The 19,476-nt window shown below is 39.5% G+C and overlaps 1 protein-coding gene across 1 annotated transcript in view; it reads left to right on the forward strand.

The window, feature by feature from the left end:
* Positions 1 to 19,476, forward strand: part of FGD1 (FYVE, RhoGEF and PH domain containing 1) — an 854,635-nt gene that overhangs the window by 603,496 nt on the left and 231,663 nt on the right. The window contains exon 5 of the mRNA XM_044089056.1: positions 12,895 to 12,984. Coding sequence (XP_043944991.1) covers positions 12,895 to 12,984 — 90 coding nt within the window. The remainder of the gene's footprint in view (positions 1 to 12,894; positions 12,985 to 19,476) is intronic.

Raw genomic sequence — 19,476 nt, forward strand, 5'->3', positions numbered from 1 at the left:
TCTAGACATAGTAAGGCCTTGCGGAGTCTAATTATGGTGACTACCAAAAAGCAATTACTAGGAAGTGGAAGTTAAAGTCTAAACCAGCTGTACTAGAAGTAGTGAATATAGTAACAGAGATAAAACAACTGGAAATTGAATCTTAGAAAAGCGTAGGAATTAATTACATATTGTCGAAAAAATGGAAATTGTGTGTACAGTACAGGCAGACAACGAATGAGGTTTAAAAGAAGGCAGGATTTGAATGAGTTATGTAATGTTTGACAGTGACTAGATAGCTTATAAGTGATGTATAATTTTTGCAACTAAAATTGTCAATATGGTTTGTTTTCCTTTGCATAAATGAAAACTTGCCTATGTTGTAAGTGAAAATTTAAAAGATATTTCTTATTTAACCAAAAATGTAATCCAGAAATCATGGTAAAATCTGCAACGTGAAGTTAGTCCTATTGGTAAAGCAGCTCATACAAGATCCTGTGTAGTTTGTGGAAAAGGTGGTAAGGTGTCTAGAAGAAATTATAGACATTTGTACTAGAGAAATGTGTTGAAACTAAAGTTTCAGAAAGAAGAGAATCCAGAAGTGTCACAATAGGATCTCTTGTAAGAAAAAAGAGACTGCGTGAGCTGTGATGGTCAAAAGCTGCAGCAGGAGACTTCTGAAGTTATTTCTAAATAAAGCTGATGTGCAGTCCCAAAATCAAGACAGAATGTGCACTGTTAAGAGCCTTGTTACATTCTCCAGATATGCAAGACTGTTGAATAAATGAGAGAGCTATATGGGCTGTTTTAAGCACTAGAACATTTCATGTATTGAAATGTGCTTTGAAAGTATAAAAAAAGTTTGATTTTGAAGAAAATAGCCAATGATATACTTAGTATAATGTAATAATTAATTTTAATGGATCAGTGTGATGTGGTGCATGCTATGTCATAGTTAATAGGCTTTGTAGTTTTTACAAAGGGGAGTTAAATTAAATGCCAGTGAGCTAGTTATGGTGATTCGTATACCTTGTGGTACACAGAAATTCCAGAGAATTTGGTTTTGAATGTAGGCAATGAAAAGGGACATGGAGGAGTTATCCGATCTTGCAGCCCAGGCAGGTATGAACCTAACCCTGAGTAGCATCCTGCCATCACCCAGAATGATACCACAGTACAAGGACAAAATGATTGACTTCAACAATTGGCTAAGCTTCTGGTGTCATTCTAAGGGGATCCAGTATCTATCTGCCTGGGATGACATGATTGACAAACCACGATGCTTTGCCAGAGATGGCCTGCACCTGTCACCCTTGGGATTCTGGATACTGCCTAAGGCTTTTGCCACCCCTATAGTGCCTTTTTTAGGCAAGGTTCAAATGACAAATTCACCACTGTAACAGGTACAAGCAAGCAAAATCTGACGATAATGCTACTCAATGCTAGAAGTCTAAATCTCAAAATGAACTCACTCGAGGCACTCCTTAAAATGGAGAACATCGACATCTGTGCAGTGACAGAGACCTGGTTCAAGGTGCCAGAGAGCACCCCTGCATTACCAGACTATAATTCATACCACACCTTTCGGCCACCTAACCTGGACCGAAACACTAAAGGCGGAGGCATGTCCATATTCATTAAGGATATCCACAGCTTCAGGCTGGTTGCTCAGCATAATGCATCCAAGATTATCCAAGTGCAACTAACTCCGGGCTAGACCACAATCCAAATTGTAGCTTGCTACAGATCCCCCACCATGCCTCAGGATTCCCACTTCTCATTTCTTGATGCACTGGAAAATATTAGGGTGCAACCGAACACCCTAATGGGTGATTTCAACTACCCCACCATTAACTAGGAAAACTACTCATGTACCAACTCTTTTGCTCAACGTTTTCTGAAATTCATAAATTCCAATGCCTTGGATCAACTTATCCACACCCCCACCAGAGGCACCAATATCCTAGACCTGGTCATTACCAGCATGGGCAACTGGTGTTCCACACCAGAGGTCAATTCCTCATTGGTCAGATCCGACCACAAGCTAATCACCCTAGACATCCCCCCATTAGGGAAACCACCGCAAAAAAATTCTCCAAAGCCAACTTCACGCTTCTTAAGACAGACGTGGCAAACTTCACGACACCCATGCAGACGGACAGTAGAGGTACGACTGCTGAATCCTACACAAATGCACTTTATAAGCACTTACACAAGTGCATGGATCATGCAATCTGTAACAGAACCAAGATGCTATCCTCCAAAAAAGGAAGTGAATCTGGTGGTCCCCTGCCATAAACAAACTCTACAACAGAAGAAACTGCTGCAAAAAAGAGTAAAATCCCATGATTGGAGGAACTCCCTGGTCAGCCTCAGTAAGAAGCTGAGATCCCGCATAAAATCCTCCAAAGCTAGTTATGAAAACAAAATCGCCACAGATTCTAAAGACAACCACAAAGCATTCTATAGCTATGTCAAGAATCTCAATGGCAACACTAAGATCTGCTCTGAGTTACAGCACAATGGCACTAAATATGCAGGACCAACTGATATTGCCAACATCCTGGCAGATAGGTTCGGTGCTAACTTCACCCCCCTCTCACCCCCTAAAGGGCCCATCTCTATACCAGAAGAATGCAAAGTTCCTGTAATCACGGTTGCACAGGTAAAAAACACACTCTCCAAATCCAAGAACACAGCATCCATGGGACCTGATAACATCCCAGGCTGTGTTCTACATGAATTACAGAACAAACTGGCACCCCACCTAAGTACCATGTTCAATCATAGCCTTACCTCAGGCTTTGTACCCACTGAATGGTGCACAGTGACATTCATCCCACTCCACAAAGGGGAGCCACCACAGACCCCGGGAACTACCGCCGCATTAGCCTGATGAGCCTAGTCTGCAAGGCTATGGAACGTATCATCATGGAACTTATAAACAATGACATTGGTAATTTCCAAACTCTGGACCCCACCCAGTTCGGGTTTGTAAAAGGCAGATCATGTCTCCTAAACCTGATAGACTTCTTTGAAGTGGTCACCAAAACCGTAGATGAGGGTAAGTTGGTTCACATAGCCTATCTAGATCTCGCCAAGGCTTTCAACACCATCCCCCACTCTGGAATTATAGATAAACTCACTAAACTAGGTATAAATCCCTATGTCACAAGATGGGTTGCCAACTGGCTCACTAACAGAGAACCCACACTGTAAAAGTAGCAGACTCCAAATCCGACTTCAGACCAATGACAAGTGGAGTACCTCAGGGTTCAGTCCTGGGTCCTCTCCTGTTTGGTATCTACTTCTCTGAAGTACAGGCTAACACAGAATGTCTTTGGCTAATGAAGTTCGCAGATGACTGCAAACTAGGAGCCATAATCGAAACTCCTAACGATGTGGACATCCTACAAAAGGGCCTCACTGAGACAGATGCCTGATGTCAAAGCCATGGCCTCAAGTTCAATGCCAAAAAGTGCATTGTCATCCCTTTTGGTAAAAACTCTGTACCCATGAACTACAACATAGGCGGTAGTCTACTTAACACCGAAAGTGTGATAAGAGACCTTGGGACACAGGTGGACAGTAGTCTCTCCTTTGATAATCACATCACCACAGTAGTCAGGAAATCCTTCTACGTGGCACACCTCATCACAAAAGGTTTCTCATCCAGGAAAAAAAGAGGTCATTGTTTTCCTCTACTCATCACTCATTAGACCCATTATAGAGTGCAACGCCCCTTTTGGTATGTACATCACAAGACAGCTACAACAACTGGAAAGGCTACAGAAATACCTCACAAAGAGGATTACTGACCTCAAACGGATACCGTCTCAAAAAACTCCAGCTTTACTCCGTTGCATATCGCCTACTCAGAGGTGATCTCTGCCTAACATACAAAGCTGTCAAACCCAGAGCTGTTGGACATGCTACACTTAAAGAAATCCCAGTCCCACTGAGCTACACGCTCTAGGGACCTAAACCTTGTCACCACAATAAACAGAACATGCTGGAGGGATAGATTCCTGTCCCAGAGATTTCCCATACTCTGGAACAAACTACCTATCTATATCAAACAAAGCTCCTCGTTAGCACTCTTCAAGAAAAATATTGATGATTGGATGGGAGATAGGAAATTCACCCCGGGGATCACTTCTGTGGCTCTGCTCGACAGGGACACAGGAAAATAATTTTCGTGGGTGGCGAAAGCCAGGGTACCTTTTTGGCTTGGCTTATATAGGCCGTAGGGCCAATAACCTAGTACCTACCTATGAACCTCTAGAGCTACAACACACCTCCTGATTTTCATGTTATTTCTTTAGAAGTCCACAAAGGCAGAAAAGCAGTTGCTATTTCTGCCTATGCCCTTCTGGAATGTTTCAGAGGGAAAATCTGTGCTGTACAAGCTGGACATTCACTGTACTTTCATAGCTGTATTAATGATTATAGCACCCCAGTTGTGTAAGAATCTGCAGTGACATTCATTCCTTGTCAAAATGTAGAGAGAGGCAAAACTTTTAAAACAGTTCCAGTATAAGTAGTAAATAAACTTTGTTGTCTTCATTTCCCAATAAGCATGAGAAATATTTGGTGGGTACAGTTATGTCCCATTCAGTTTGGACAGTTTTGTCTTTGGTAACCTCTGCCAAGTTGCAGAAAGTTTTTGTTTATGAATCCACTAAGCTGTGTGTATTGAACATGGGTTTTGCAGGCAAACCACATTCAGGCAACTTTTCATTCTAGGTTTCTTAACACACAAACCTACAATTTGCATGAGGGGCAGCTCCTCAGAAACCTTTGCCTTAGAACATTTTAGTCAGTATGGAATTGTTCAGGATGTGGTCCAGCACTTTCCAGGGGAAGTCTCACTGAGCCTAGACAATACAGATGTCTGTTGTGGTCCACTGTTGCAATCGTAATAGATCTTTGCCACTGAGTTCAACATCTGGCCTCATATTCAGAGCTCAACACCCTTTTCCCACGGTCTAGCAGATGTCCTACCTCAGATGCATTCCCTTACCTAATAAATAAGTGGTGTCCCCCTGCACCATTTTTAGTTGTGTTTTGCCATGTATGAGTTCACTGCAGGAGTATGCGTCAGTCCAGCACTGGTCCAAGCTAATGTCTGAAGAACAGTGAGAGCGAAGTGCTCCCTTTTCATTCCCTAATTTTGCAGTTGATTATTCGCTTTTGAGAAGACATCCAGGGAATGGGCTGCCAGTCACTGGTGTCTGAGGTATGTTTGTTCCTGAGAAAGCTACGAGGTGTTCTTGCAATTGCCAAATACCATGTAAAGAGTGAGTCCTTTGTATAGTTCAGGTATGACTTGGCTAGCTGTAGTATCTACCAGAGATTTTGTCCGAGGACTTTGAAGAGAAGACAAGAAGTTATCCATGTTTATCTGGCCAGACAGAGACTTGCAAGTCTGTACTCATTCACCATGGCAGCAATTCACAAAGGTTCAATGTATAAGTAAACTTTGTAAGTCTACAAGTGTCTTAATCATGTTAAAATTTTTTGCTTGAATAAATGTAATTGTGATGAAAAAATGCTCTCAACTTGCATGCTGTTATGCAGAGAGGCTAAAAAGTTTGTATTTTTTGTCATTGATTGATTTATCTCAGTTATTGATCAGTGGAAGACAAGGCTGATGGACAAAGAATTTGTTGGTAACTGAGGTTTGATGCATATACCTATTTAGGTTTTAAATGAGAGTACCAATGTAAATTGTTTTTTGCTTACAAGCATCAAAAGCCTAATATAAGGGATTACTAAATGAGCTTTCTTTATAGAAGTATACAATATGTGTTGCTCATTTCTTTTTTAAAAAGCATTTTAGTATCTTGAATTGGCATTAGTTGTATATATAAGCATTTTTATTAATTTATTCCTGAATTGTTTGTTTATGGGGTTGTTGGCTCTGAGGCTAATTTATATTAATTGTTATATGACTGTTGTTTGGTATGAGTTTGTCTTCATTATGACGAAGCCTTGATAATGAGACAAAAGCGCTACATAAATGGTTGTTCAGATTCTAAGATGTCAGGTGTATTTGTGCAAGTTAACACTGAAGTCATATGCCAAATCTGACAATATTAATAGATTTCTTAAGGGCCAGCACAAAACATGCTACCTATAGTATTTGAAAAACTAACTGTGACTTGTCCATCTTGTGCATTTTTGGTTATGACCTGCATTGTTGATATTAATTGCCACATAAAGCACCGGCTGCAGAATGTTAGTTATGTGATAAACACTGACCATTTTTTCTGTTAAGACAGCAAACATATGTTTCATAGTTATGCTTTACGTGTATTAAGTCAATAATGTTAAATATCAAAATTGCTCTCTCACTGTAGGTGGTATCTGAGCCATGCTGAAAAAAATAATTGAAAAATTTGCGTGGTGAGCCATGATCACTCACCAATTTTTAAACTAGTTTTGAGTCTCACCCACCATCAGGTTGACCATCATCTGCTCCCTGGGGCTTCTCTTCATCCATTGGGGGTATCATACCCTACAAACCTGGTGGACTTTCTCTGACCCATGATTGGGGTCAGTGAAGTGATCAAGGTACCCTAGGGCAGTGTCATACTTCTGCTGATGAGTTTTTTTGTATATGCCCTTGATTTCCACAGCCTTTTGTGTACCCATTCATGTCTGGAAATGACACATCATCCCATTTCTATAGCAACTCAGCCAATGCTCTGCCTTCCTAAAAACAAGCACCATCACCACCATGTGCATGTCCCAATCTCTGTCAGTGGAGAGGTGCGCCCAAGTTGCATGCCCACCATTTCAAGGATGGGTATGCCCACTTCCCCTGCCAGCATCTCAGATGCACAAGCCCCTAATTGAATCTAGATCACCTGCGCTGTATTCAGTGCTGTATCCCTCTTTGACACTGAGCTGGCTTATGTAGTAGTTTTAGTAGTTTACAAGAACTTTAGAGCACTGCTACAAAAATGGAAGCTCCCTCATTAAAGTGGCTGTTTCCCAAGATGCTTACTATATGCACAGACCTGTAAGAAAGCATATTATTTGAAACAGAGTTGTTAACTGTATAATAAGCAGTGGCAAGCAGATCTTGCAGTATTTCCAGTTTTATGGGTGTCAGTGCAGTGTGTCGGTTTGTTTTAACATTGGTTGATGTCTTTTCAGAAGTATGCATGAACAAGGGTGCTAAAATAATACTGGCAAGAATGTAAATAAGTCATTCAGAATGATTCTTTGTAAAGATTTAAAGCCTAAATAAAAAACGGATGCCTCTGAATTTTTAAACATCAGTTTTCAGGCAAGTAAAACATTGAGCATTTTATAAGAACAGATGAACTTTGAAGCATGTGCAGTGAAGAGATTTATGTCTACCGTAAAAACGTAGCGGCACTTTTGCAGTCTTTAATATATAGAGAGAATTTGCAAACTTTGACAAGAAGCTATAATTTTTCATGTCACCAGTTCATTAGAATTGGACTGGTTGATATGGCATTTCTAGTTTTTTTTAGCTGTTTGTAAAACTCCACAAGATTTTCCCTCAAAGTTTTAAAAAAGAAGTCATACAGGAAATCAAATACATGCATCATTGCTAAAGTCAATATTTGAATTTGGCTCCAAACCCAGTTTTACAGACTGAATTATTGTTATTCAGAATGTGTGCCAGTGAACATACAAATAAAAGATTATGAAAAAGCATGTGGCACTTTTTTTATGAACAAAAATTAATAAAAGTTGAAGGAGCAACTTTTATGCATGCACTGAATTGAAAAACATATTCTGCAAAAAAGAAAGGAAATGAAATGATTTTAGTGGAAGACTTAACTGAGCTGCAGGTAACTCGACAGAGTCCTGACACCTAAGAAATGTGCATTCACTGATCTTTTTCTTTCCTTAGTCACATCCAGTATTAAAGTATTTAATCTATATGAGAGTGTGGCGATAAGACGTGATATTTTAACTGTATCATGTTGGATTTGGTGTTCTGTGGGCATGAACTGTGAATCAGCTGTGCAAGCTTCGACATCTGAAGAAGCCTGATTGTGGATGTGGACACGATAAATGGGAGTTAAGCTTTTTGGCTTTGACATATCGTCTTGTTAGGCTGCTTGTCATCAGTCATGATATTAAGTGTTAAATTCCAATTAGGATGGACATGGTGTAGTCTATCTGATGTCCCCTTTTTATTTATATCACTGTAGTATTTATTTTATTTTGCCCTGTGCCTACTGACCACCAATCATCCCCTAAATCAGAAGTTTGTCTATCTAAGAGAGCTGTCATTCATCCAGGCAGCCATGAAGGTGATTAAATTCCTTTGTTACCAATACAGTCTTTTCTCTAGTCTCATTCTAAGTACACTGACATTCTTAGAAAAAAATGGTTTAGCCCTTCAGTTAGCTTTGAATACTTGCATACTGCCTCGTTTACTCCGCTGTGTGCTATTTAGTCTGTTCGCATTGTACACTCGCAGTCTTACCCATTCATTGCAGGGAGGCAAACAAGCTGTCCTGCTTTGTGGTCTTTATTTGGTGTAATCCCCTTAAATTGCTCTTCATTCTGTGTCATCTTCCTAAGTTGGGTCTTCATTTACTGTCATTCCTGCTTAAAATCAGTCATTTCGTGTCATCTTCCTTAAGATGGGTGCAGTCTGTCCTGTTCAGCTGAAAGGCACATAAGCTGTCCTGTTCAGCTGAAAGGCACATAAGCTGTCCTGTAATACATCCTTCACTTTATCGACCCCCTGCTTGGAACATATCCAGATTGCTTCATTTCCTCTTTGAGATGTGCTGCTCAGTGCATACATTTTACTTTGCCAGCAGCCATAGAATGGACAGAAAGGATATAGTGGTGATGTGAGACATGGCAGGCAGCAGTGAGTAGACATGTTGCATTGGATGGCATGGTGGGCTTAGCAATGACACTTGTCTTGTGTTATATTGTGAATCTTGCAGATAACTGCATCTTGGACCTAAATGTTTTAACATGGACTGCATTAGACGTGCAGCATATAGTAACCAAGCAGGGTCTATATTAGATGAACGAATGCTTACAATGTCGAGTATGACATGCTCAACAGCTTTTAAGTGCAAGTTCATCTAAGCGAATCGCCATAATGTCAAAACAGAGTTTCAAAAAGTTATAGTTGGCCAGACGTCAGGAAGCCAATGGCTGATGGCTAAAATGTACTGTACACCATTACCCCCCCCAAAAAAGCAAATCAGCAAACAAAATAAAGTGGGAGGCTTCACCCACCACACCCCCAAACATGGGGGGCTGTGCCCCCCTCACCTCCCCTACTTAAATATACCAAATCTGAGATTGCACCACAGTGGAAGACTGTCATAACATTTCACAGGGTGAACGACGAGACTGTACAACAGTGGAGGACTGTAAGAATGGCTAGACAAGGTGAACATTCTGATGTCAACCTTTGGCTTCCTGACGGCTGGCCAAATATAACTTTTCAGAACTCCTTGTTTCGACATTCTTAGGTTTCGCTTAGATGAACATTCGCTTAACAGCTGTCAAGCATGTCACACTCGACATTTTAAATGTTTCATTCATCTAGCAGGGAACCAACCAAGCATCTTAGAATACAGCATACACTGTGCAACATTCCACAGTTTGTTAGAGGGACTGACAGAGATGTTGATTATTACATCAGGCTGTACTGTGTCCTGATGACTGGTTATGTCTTTGTGGTCTAAAGCCATTTTTCTGAGCTCACTAAACGTTGCAATTGTGGGTGAGCTCAACAATAACTTTGCAGTGTGTTTTTGTATAAAGTTAGACTTTTTCAGCATACAGGCAAGCAACAGTCAGCACATCCAGCTAGTTTTTGCAGCCTTTTTGACTCCACATCATTTAGATGTAGCCCTCTGCCACGTCATCCTTCATTTAGATTTCAGAGTGGCATACTGCATTCAGTGGACAGTGTGGCATAAAATGTACAACGGAGTGGGCTTTGGATCATTACTCCATACATTTCCCTTTTCACTGCTGTGAAGATAGGTGAAGGCTGCCAGCCTAGCCAGGTAGAATTTTGTAGATGATTCTGTCATTTGTAAATATTAATGTAAGCCCCAGGTTTGTTTTCTTAAATGTGAAAAGACTGCATTAGATATTAAGCTGCAAAAATGTAACAGCAGTGCACCCTGCTGTAAGAAAGCTAAGTCAAGCATTTTATGACTGTGTTGTCTCTCATATATTGCTACAGTATTATTTTAAGTATTTTTCTGTGATCTCTGAACTCTTGACTAGCACTGTGTAGTAAGAAGTATTGTCTTGTGTTTTTATTATTTATTATTAAATATTTTTAAACCTTCCAGCTGTGGCTGTTTTATGTAGAGTTAATTTAAGGTCTAGAGTGCATTGAATGTATATAGTGATACTGTACCAAGTCACTCTAATAAGCCTTGACTGTTCAGTCACACCATTTGGATAATATTGCACAGTAATAACTGGACACCCTTTCAGAAGGGCATTTGAGTAGCTGATATTAGTGGGTGATGGCAGCTGGTACTACCTTTTAGACTTGGCAGAAAAGGGGCAGAGCTGGAGAATCTGTACCATCCTTTCCTAGGAGTGTCTGTGTGGTTGTATATAACTCTTATCTCTGTGTGTTTGTGTGTCAGATTCTTGGGCAGAGACACAAAGCAGTGGTTGGACAGAGGGGGTGCTTGAGTTTTTAGCTTGCCCACTGGGCTGAGATATGGACCCTATAGCTGTGCCAGTGGGGAGTCTATTGGGGACCTGGATAGGAAGGGGGAAACCAGCCCCAGACTGACTGTGATCTCTGTGTGCTTTTAAGGGAAATTGTACTTTACTGTGTGTATATTATCCTTTCCCTATATGGACGTCCCTCACTGGTGTTGGTGGTGAGAATTGAGGCTTCTTGATTGCTGGGCCAGTGCACAGGCGTTATAACTGCACTGACCACATACTGAGTGGTGGGCAATCTCATTTATGAACTGTACATCTCTGACTGCAGTGGGATGGAAACTCTTCACTCTGTTTGGTACTCATTGTTTGTAAGGGTATTCATAAACCAGCCCATAAACTGTGATTTCATCAGCATAATCAAATACATACTTTAGTGCCTTTAACAAGATATTTGATGATAAGTAAATCCACATCTATATATTTTGTTTTCATTATTCTGAGATCCAAAAAAATTTTAAACAAGAATATTTTTAGTCACCAAACAAGAACCTTAAAACTTAACCATAATGCAACTAGAACTGTGAAACTACTACTACTGCTGTCTGAAACTCTTTTTAAACTTTTAAAACATGACCACTCCAATTGCTTTGCACCCGGGGAAGAGCAGTTTATTCTCCCATCCCCACCACACCCCTGAAGATTAGACAGTGTGAAGTTCAGACTAGGTCATTCCGGTTTGTGATTATGTCTGTGCCAGGTGATGATAATTGGATATTTGGCAACTTTAATAAGGCCCTTCATAAAGTGCCTCCAGAGACATTCCCAAAATTGCTTCATGGACTGTGTATGCTGTGGGGCATTCTTTACACAAAAGTTCATGGATTTATAACTTTAGTCTAAATCATGTCTCATCTCATGGTAATGATTAATGCAATCCAGGGACTGTGCATACACAGTGCTTATGTTTTGATCTTAGTCAAGCACCAACTGTTTTTTTTTTTTTCTGACGTGAATGAACAAATACCAGGTGATGCAGTAAATAACATGTATTATTTGGGAGATGTTGTCACAAGTAAGTTTGAAGTAGATTACATATTTAATTTGCAAGCATATGCAGAGATTCTGATTCAGATCTCAAAGAGAAAAAAATGTTTTTCCAGTGTGCTACCATTAACAAAGGTTCTATTATGGACAGAGTTAGTTTTGTTCTAATAATGAAAATGTGGACAACAGACAATTTCTGATTTGTACTTGTTTAGGGGTATATTGCTATAATGTCCACTTTGTATTTATCATATCCATTCCATGTGTTTTACTGAATAAGAAATTACATAAAGACAATGGAGACACTTTTACCCAGTGGTAATAATTTAAATTATTGTGGATGAATTTTCTGGTACACTACCTTCCGATAATGGGAAGTCAGTTTTTCCATGCATATTCTGAAGGAATGGAAAAAGTTGTAGTCCATATGTCATATGTACTTACTGAAACTAAGATGACTTGTGGCCAGTTTAGCTGCTTCTGGACACCACAAATTTCAGCATACTTTACTGGGTTCAGAAAAAGCACAATGCATTCAAATTCCTAAGAGGTTTTCAGAGATGGGGGGGGTCTATGTTAGCAAATTGAAACTTCACTTACCCGAACACCTAATGGTTGACATAGTCTTCAAACTACAAAAACTGCAAATGGCCATGTAAACATATTTTTTCCCGGGGGGGAAAAAATCACTTTTTTAACTAGCCTTTCAAAGCATTTCATGACATTTGAAATTAGAGCAACTGGTCTATAGTCATTCAGTCAGGCTGGATTAGCTTTTTTGGGGAGAGGGACAATATTCTTCACCTTGAAACAAGATGGAACTTTGCCAAGAGTAAGGGAGGTGTTGTAAATATAACAGTTAGAACTAAGCATAGTTGATCTGCACAGCCTTTAATTACTTTGCCCAGTATTTTATCAGGGCTAGCAACCTTCTTGGGGTTCACAATGCTTGTCTTCCATTGATAAAAGCTGTGTCTGACTTCAAAGAATAGTAGAATTTGTACTATATTGTGGCACATATATTACATTATCTGATTTACTGCTGTCTGTTAATCTTATCTATTTTTTTAATAGACGGCAAGAAATCCTGTACCTGTATTCTACAGCTGTATTTATAGTATTTAACTATATCATTGCTGTCCATGCATTTGCACAAGTCATTGCTTGGCTGCATATTATTTTAACTGTTTTTTTTTCTGTTCCCAATAGTTTACCGCCCAGCAGAAGGTGTTCAACATTGTTAATGAACTGCTTCAAACAGAAAAAACTTATGTCTCTCGGCTCCACCTCCTTGATCAGGTAAGCACTTACTCATTTTGTAAGATCTTTCAAATGTTCATTTGAATCCTAATGGTGCAGAACAAAGGCCAGATGTGACCCCGAGCACTTACTGTACTGGGACGATAACGAAGTAGATAATGCACAAAACAAGATAATATTGTGGTGATTATGCTCCAGTATTCAGTTAAGGACTAGAGTGGCACGAGAAGTGCCCTTAACAAATGTTAAGCACCCCCTGCTTAAATTAAGGTTAGACCACAGACTAGGTAGTAAAATCTCTCAGTAGTGACCAGTCAATGACAACAGCAGAATAAAAGATTTGTTTCTGTCTGCTGTCCATTCTGATAACATGTCCCTGACTTCCTGTTGCATCTTGATTCTCTAGTAACTTTCAAAGATTGTATGTTCCCTGCATTTTTTGAAGGATACAAAGTATGAAACTTAAATGTACGCCTTTATTTTAGGAATTCAGTCCTCAGGGATTTGCCCATAATCCATGAACTTTATGAGGAATTGACCAAGCATATGAGGCAAACATCTTGACATTCTGTGAAAATATGGACAGTTGAGAGGTATGGAAGGTAAATATAAACAAAAGGGACTTGTGCTGTCTGCCTTTCTGACAGTGCTTACTCAGTGCTTTATGGGTTTGGAAGACAGCAAAACACTTAGCTTTTTTTTTCTGTTAACTAGTTGTACATGGAGCAGATAAAGCTGCATGCACTACAAAGAATTATGACAGGGTTGCCGATCCTAACCGACTTATGTCTTCTCGACATGGATGCCAGGATTCTCTTCTCCAGCTTCACTCTTGAGATGAATTTCTCAGCATCCATGTCAGAAACGCAGAAGTCAGAATCACCAACCCACTTAAAATCCTCTATATTAAGAAAATACAAACAGCTGTTGTCCCAAAGGCATCAAAGGCAAAATGTTCACGTTACAACAGTGTAAGATAGTTTATGAAAATGGCATGAACTAGTACAAGGACAACTTGTGTAAGTGGGGAAACAAATACTAGGAGGAGATCAGGGAGAGGGGGGTCACTGAAACCAAAGAAAGGCAGTTTCTCTGTATGTAGACTGGAAAATGATGCTGTGACATAACAAGACAGGCTTAATGACACAAGTTTTACGAGGATGATTAAGAGAGATGTCAGTGATAAGGATGAGCAATGTATGCAGAAACAATGTATATTTTTTAATTAAAATTGATTTAAGTTGGGGCATTTGGTTGGTGGGTGTTAGTAAGAAAACTAGATGCTTACCCTCTCAATTCTTCAGATTTTTGCAGTCTCTCCAGATTTTTCTCTCATAGTTTTGGTCTGTTCTAAACCACTGATGAATGAAGGCACTAAATGACATACATTTAAGTTATAGACTTCATAAAAGGCATTCTATCACAAGTGCCATTGTTCTAGCAACTTTCTAACTTTATAAGAGCAGTATTTAAAAACTGTCCCTATTTTAGGGATTTTGCCCCCATTATCTTAGGCTTTGCCAGGTTTCTTTCACTATGAAGTCGAGAGGTATGACTAGAAGTAAGGACAACAGTTGTAGGAAGGGGAGCTGTAAGCTGTGAAGAATCTACATTTGAAGAGAACTGTTTAACTGGGTAATTGAACTGGTCCAGGGACCCTTTTCAGGTACTACCCAGGAATTAATGGCAAAGACCATGAAAAGTACAAAATGCACTTTGGAATGCAAATTAAAAAGGAAAAAAGCAAAACTGGCATTAAGGCATTTGGCAACTATTGAAGTGCGCTGCAAGTAAACCCCATATTAAGGGTGAGCAGTGACACTTAATGCAGTACCATTGTCATAATTGAAACGGTCTTCTATTTGCCAATGTTCCCGTGTTTCTTTATTTTATTTAATTATTTTACATTTGTTGACTGGGAAAGTCCGTCTGTATATATGTCCATTTTCAGCGGAGCCCTGGGGAGAAAAGCTCCAAGAGATTAAAATCATAACAGGGTGATTACAAACAGAACAAAAAAATTTTCAAATTTACATTAGTAACTCCAGAAAAAAAGTTCATGAAAAGATTTATACTTAACATAGCTATACAAACTTTTGTGAAAACAACTACATTCCCAAAACAATTTTTTTTCTCTCTCTCATTGATTCATGGGAAGTGAGTTTCTTCAGTAGATTCATAGGAAGTAAGAAGCAAAGGATACATAGGCAGCAGAGATGGAACTGGAAACAGTGAAAACTGTTAGTCTGGATTCAAGCAAGGGCATAGCCATTGAGAAGTTAGGAGGATTCTTAGGTGCTTTTTAAACAGTGATGTAGATGAAATGGATGTTAGTTCAGTAGGAAGTTTGTTTCATAAATTACCAATAGAGTTAGTGAACAAGCACTCCCCAGACCTATTGTTGGATTTTAGGGTAGATATTAATACCCTATTGGCAGATCGTAGGGTGGTCAGGTTTTTGTAAGGGCGAACAAGGTTAGAGTATGGGAGTATTTGAGGGATGATGTAGAATATTATGAGTGATGGTAAGTTGTTGTAACAGAGTCTGATTTTATAATTTTAGCCAACCTAATAGTTTAAGATTCTGGCAGTGATGGGTTCTAAATGAAGATCAGGTCATGTGATAAACCTGGACCTATATATAAAGAGCTGGTTTTATGCATTGTTCAGTATTGAGAAAGGATTGTATCCGAAAGCTTTACTTTTATAAAGTGTTTATCCAGTGGTTTCCTGTCTTGTTCTTTGCCTTCTAAATGAAGAACCAGTAGCAAATCTGGCTATGTTATTGTAGGATGTTACTAATTTATGGATATTGCTTTTGGAGAGGTTTGAGTAAATTGGGGAGGCATAGAGAAGGGTTGAGAGTAGGTGAGTTTGGGTGATAGTTGACTTAGTTGAGGCTGTAAGAAAGGGTTTGAGTCTATAAAGGGAACCGAGTTTTCTATTAACTGATTTAACAGTTAGGTTAATATGTGTTTCAAAGGTAAGATTATGATCAATTGCAATCCCTAGAAGTTTGGCCGTCATATCGGGAGCTATTGTACTACCATTGTTGGATGTGATTGTAAAGTTAATAGAGGAGGACTTAAGGGTGGAAGTAAATAGTAATAGTTTTGTTTTTTTGGGGTTAAGGAGGAGATAGCGTTGATGAAACCATTTCTCAACTAAGTTAAATACTGTTTGGGTCTTAATTTGGAGCTCTGCAGGTGAGGAAGCACTACATATTAATGTTGAGTCATCAGTATTGTATACAAGTGGCTTGTGGAATGGAGGTTTTCAGATTTCAGTTTTCTTACTACAAGAAGGGCAACAGTATCAGGTGTGAATTAGATAGGAACTGATGAGAGAGTTACATTATACAATGGGTTATGATTATTTTTTCATTAGTAACTAACTTATGTGCTGAGAAATGGCTGTCAAGAAATTGACCTTGAGAGCAGAGTTAAAGTAAAACTCGATGTGAACCCTGACATCCATGATGAGAGTGTAACCCAATTATAATTCTTTGTGGCACGTGGAGGTTTAGCTGTCCTGATACTTAGAGTGGGTAGGAGTGCACAGAGCGGTAGCTGGCTCATCCATCGTGCAGTGTCATTCCCTGACCAGGGGACCCAGAAGTTGAGGAGCAAAAAAAGAAAGAAAAAAAAAGGTTGCTTCTGTTTAGTACTCCTAACCACTGGAGCAAGCCAGGTCCCATTTCTTTCTGTGCCCCTTCTCTGATCTGGCACTTCTCTCCCTTACCTTAGTCTCCAAAGAGTGCCACTGTCAGATGTACCCTTTAACAAGAGAGTTGAGGGGGAAAAAAACAGGACCTTTCTACTTTTAAAAACGCAGTAAGCCTCTTGTTAGAACCAGTACTGCACACAGAGCACTGAAGCAAGCACGTCAGTCCTGACAACAAATTTCTTTTCCATACCTGTATTCATAGGTAATGCTGGTACTACAATACTGCCAGTCTGATCATGCCCCCCTAACATCTTGCACTGAAGGTGACTGCCTGTTTCATCCCACCTTGGCTATTCTCTAGGAATGTGAAGTATTTACAGCTTCATAAGTCATAAAGAATAATTTACAGCTGTGAAAGTAATGCAACATTTGCTTCTGCCACACAGACAGCAATATAAGCTGTATCCCTCTGATAAATAAGCAGTTTAAAAGTTTTTAGACACTTCAGTCTGTCATTCTTTTGTTTCTTGTGCATGTGAGAGAGTGGTGTGCTACAGCTTTTAAAGCTGTGCTTCTGATGATGTTCTCTGTTGACTGCTTATTCATGTTCTTGTGCAAGACTAGAGCTTTACCATACTGAAAGGTGATTCACAAAATCTTAAGTGCCTTTCTTACATCAGAAAGGGTACTTAAAGCTGCTTCTTCCAAATTTAGACCGTAGTAGTGACATTCCATGTACTTCAGAAGAGTTCATTGTAAAATATGATATTTCAGAGATAAACTGATGGTGAATAGAGGATTACAAAACAAGAGATTTAAGCATGAAATATGCCACCTCAGTGTGTTAAAAACAAAGGGATAGCAAGTGTTGTTTCAGCAAGGTAGAGCCCCTCCCAATACTTTCACTTTGAAGAGGGGAGCTTTGCTCCTTTGTCATTCATCCTAATTGTCCACTTTGAAGTCATACACAAATAAAAGAAGAAAATGCATAGGTTTTATTTATTTTCTCAGACTTTGTAGCGCTAGAGTCTTGTGACTAGCTGTTTTCAGTCCCGTGTGATAGTTCTACCTATAACAAGCTTACTGACCTTGAGGATGGTGTGATGGGTGAGTTGGGGCAGTGCAATTTTGAAAGAAGGTGCTGTAACAGGTTGATGTCTATGTGTTATCCCTGTAGTTCCATTCATCTGGGAACACATTAAATCATCTTAGTACAGCCCCACTGGCTGGAACCCTAAATCCCCATGTGTTATGTTTCAGATTACCATTATCAGTGAGCTACAGATGTATCATTTACCCCTTAAAGTCACACATGCACCCATGTCTAGTTTGAGGAATGACTGTGGTAGAGAATGAAGACGTCTGTGCTGTAGCGTGCCCCCTGCTCTGTGAAAGTAGTATTTTTCTTCACTTTTTTTTTTCCCATGACATGTGACATACAGTGTTACCTCTCTGGAGTAACTGTGCTTTGATGTTCTTCCACCTTGGATACCCACATGCATGCTTGTGTAGTTGCATATACCAAAACTAATAGCAGTACTTTTCTTTGCTGTGGGGTGGGGTGCCTTGTCTTCAAATCCAAGTATAACATACAGAGAAAGAAAGTATATTATAAAATACATATCCTCCCTGTCTGATCCTCTGAGGCACTTTCCTGCCAAATTTCAGTGCATCAGTAAATGCACAAACTTTTTGACCGCAGTCAAGGTAGTCTCTTAAGAAAAGATTGTGACTTGGGAGCCACTTGATTCTGAGAAATTGACTGAAGCCGTCATCACACAGTTTCCGTTTTTTTTATCTGGCATCACCCATGTTTAGCCGTTACTTATTTGATAGCTGAAGCTTGTTCTCTGTTAGGGAAGATTAACAGAGTTTTTTTAAAACCAAGACAAGATTTATCAGATGAAGACTGGTTCCTAGATTAGCAGTTGTGAAAACCCTTAGTATGCACCTTTAAAGGAAAGCCATCTCCCCATCACGTACTTCTTGCCACAGATGTACCAACTTTTGCTCTTCCAGATGCAAAAGCTTTCAATAATCAGAGTAGAAATTTATATCCCATAAACATTGGGGTTCTGCCTAGAAAGGCCAAAATTTCTGCCACAAATGTACAAAATTGTATCAGAACATTGGAAAAGGACATTTGTTGAAATTTAAGTGGGGAGTGCAGTCATGCTGCACCCCCCCCCCACAGGCCCAGAAAAAAGGCAAACATCAAATACTTCATATGTACCTAGAAAAAATCAAATATGTACTTGTGTGCCCTACAGGTACTTCTCACTGAGGAAGAGAAATTCTTGTAAACTATGAAAACAAACCAACTGCACATTGTGATTAGCCATATAAAATACCTTTGACATTTAGTAGCACATGTGTATGTGCACCCACTGCTCTTAGTCTGGCACAACCAGGGTAACCTGGTAGCTTAAGAATGGAGAAAAGCAGTAGTAGTAGGAACATAGTACTAAACTAGCTAACTAGTCTTGTAGCTCAAGTTCGTGTGTACAGATACTAAATAATACCCTTACTGCTTTATAGTAGTAGGAACAGAGTACTAAACTAGCTAACTTGTCTTGTAGCTCAAGTTCGTGTGTACAGATACTAAATAATACCCTTACTGCTTTATAGTAGTAGGAACAGAGTACTAAACTAGCTAACTTGTCTTGTAGCTCAAGTTCGTGTGTACAGATACTAAATAATACCCTTACTGCTTTATAGTAGTAGGAACAGAGTACTAAACTAGCTAACTTGTCTTGTAGCTCAAGTTCGTGTGTACAGATACTAAATAATACCCTTACTGCTTTATAGTAGTAGGAACAGAGTACTAAACTAGCTAACTTGTCTTGTAGCTCAGGTTCGTGTGTA

Source organism: Protopterus annectens, chromosome 12.part0 (assembly GCF_019279795.1).
Source record: "Protopterus annectens isolate FY-2018-M chromosome 12.part0, PAN1.0, whole genome shotgun sequence".
NCBI classification, from domain to species: Eukaryota; Metazoa; Chordata; order Ceratodontiformes; family Protopteridae; genus Protopterus; species Protopterus annectens.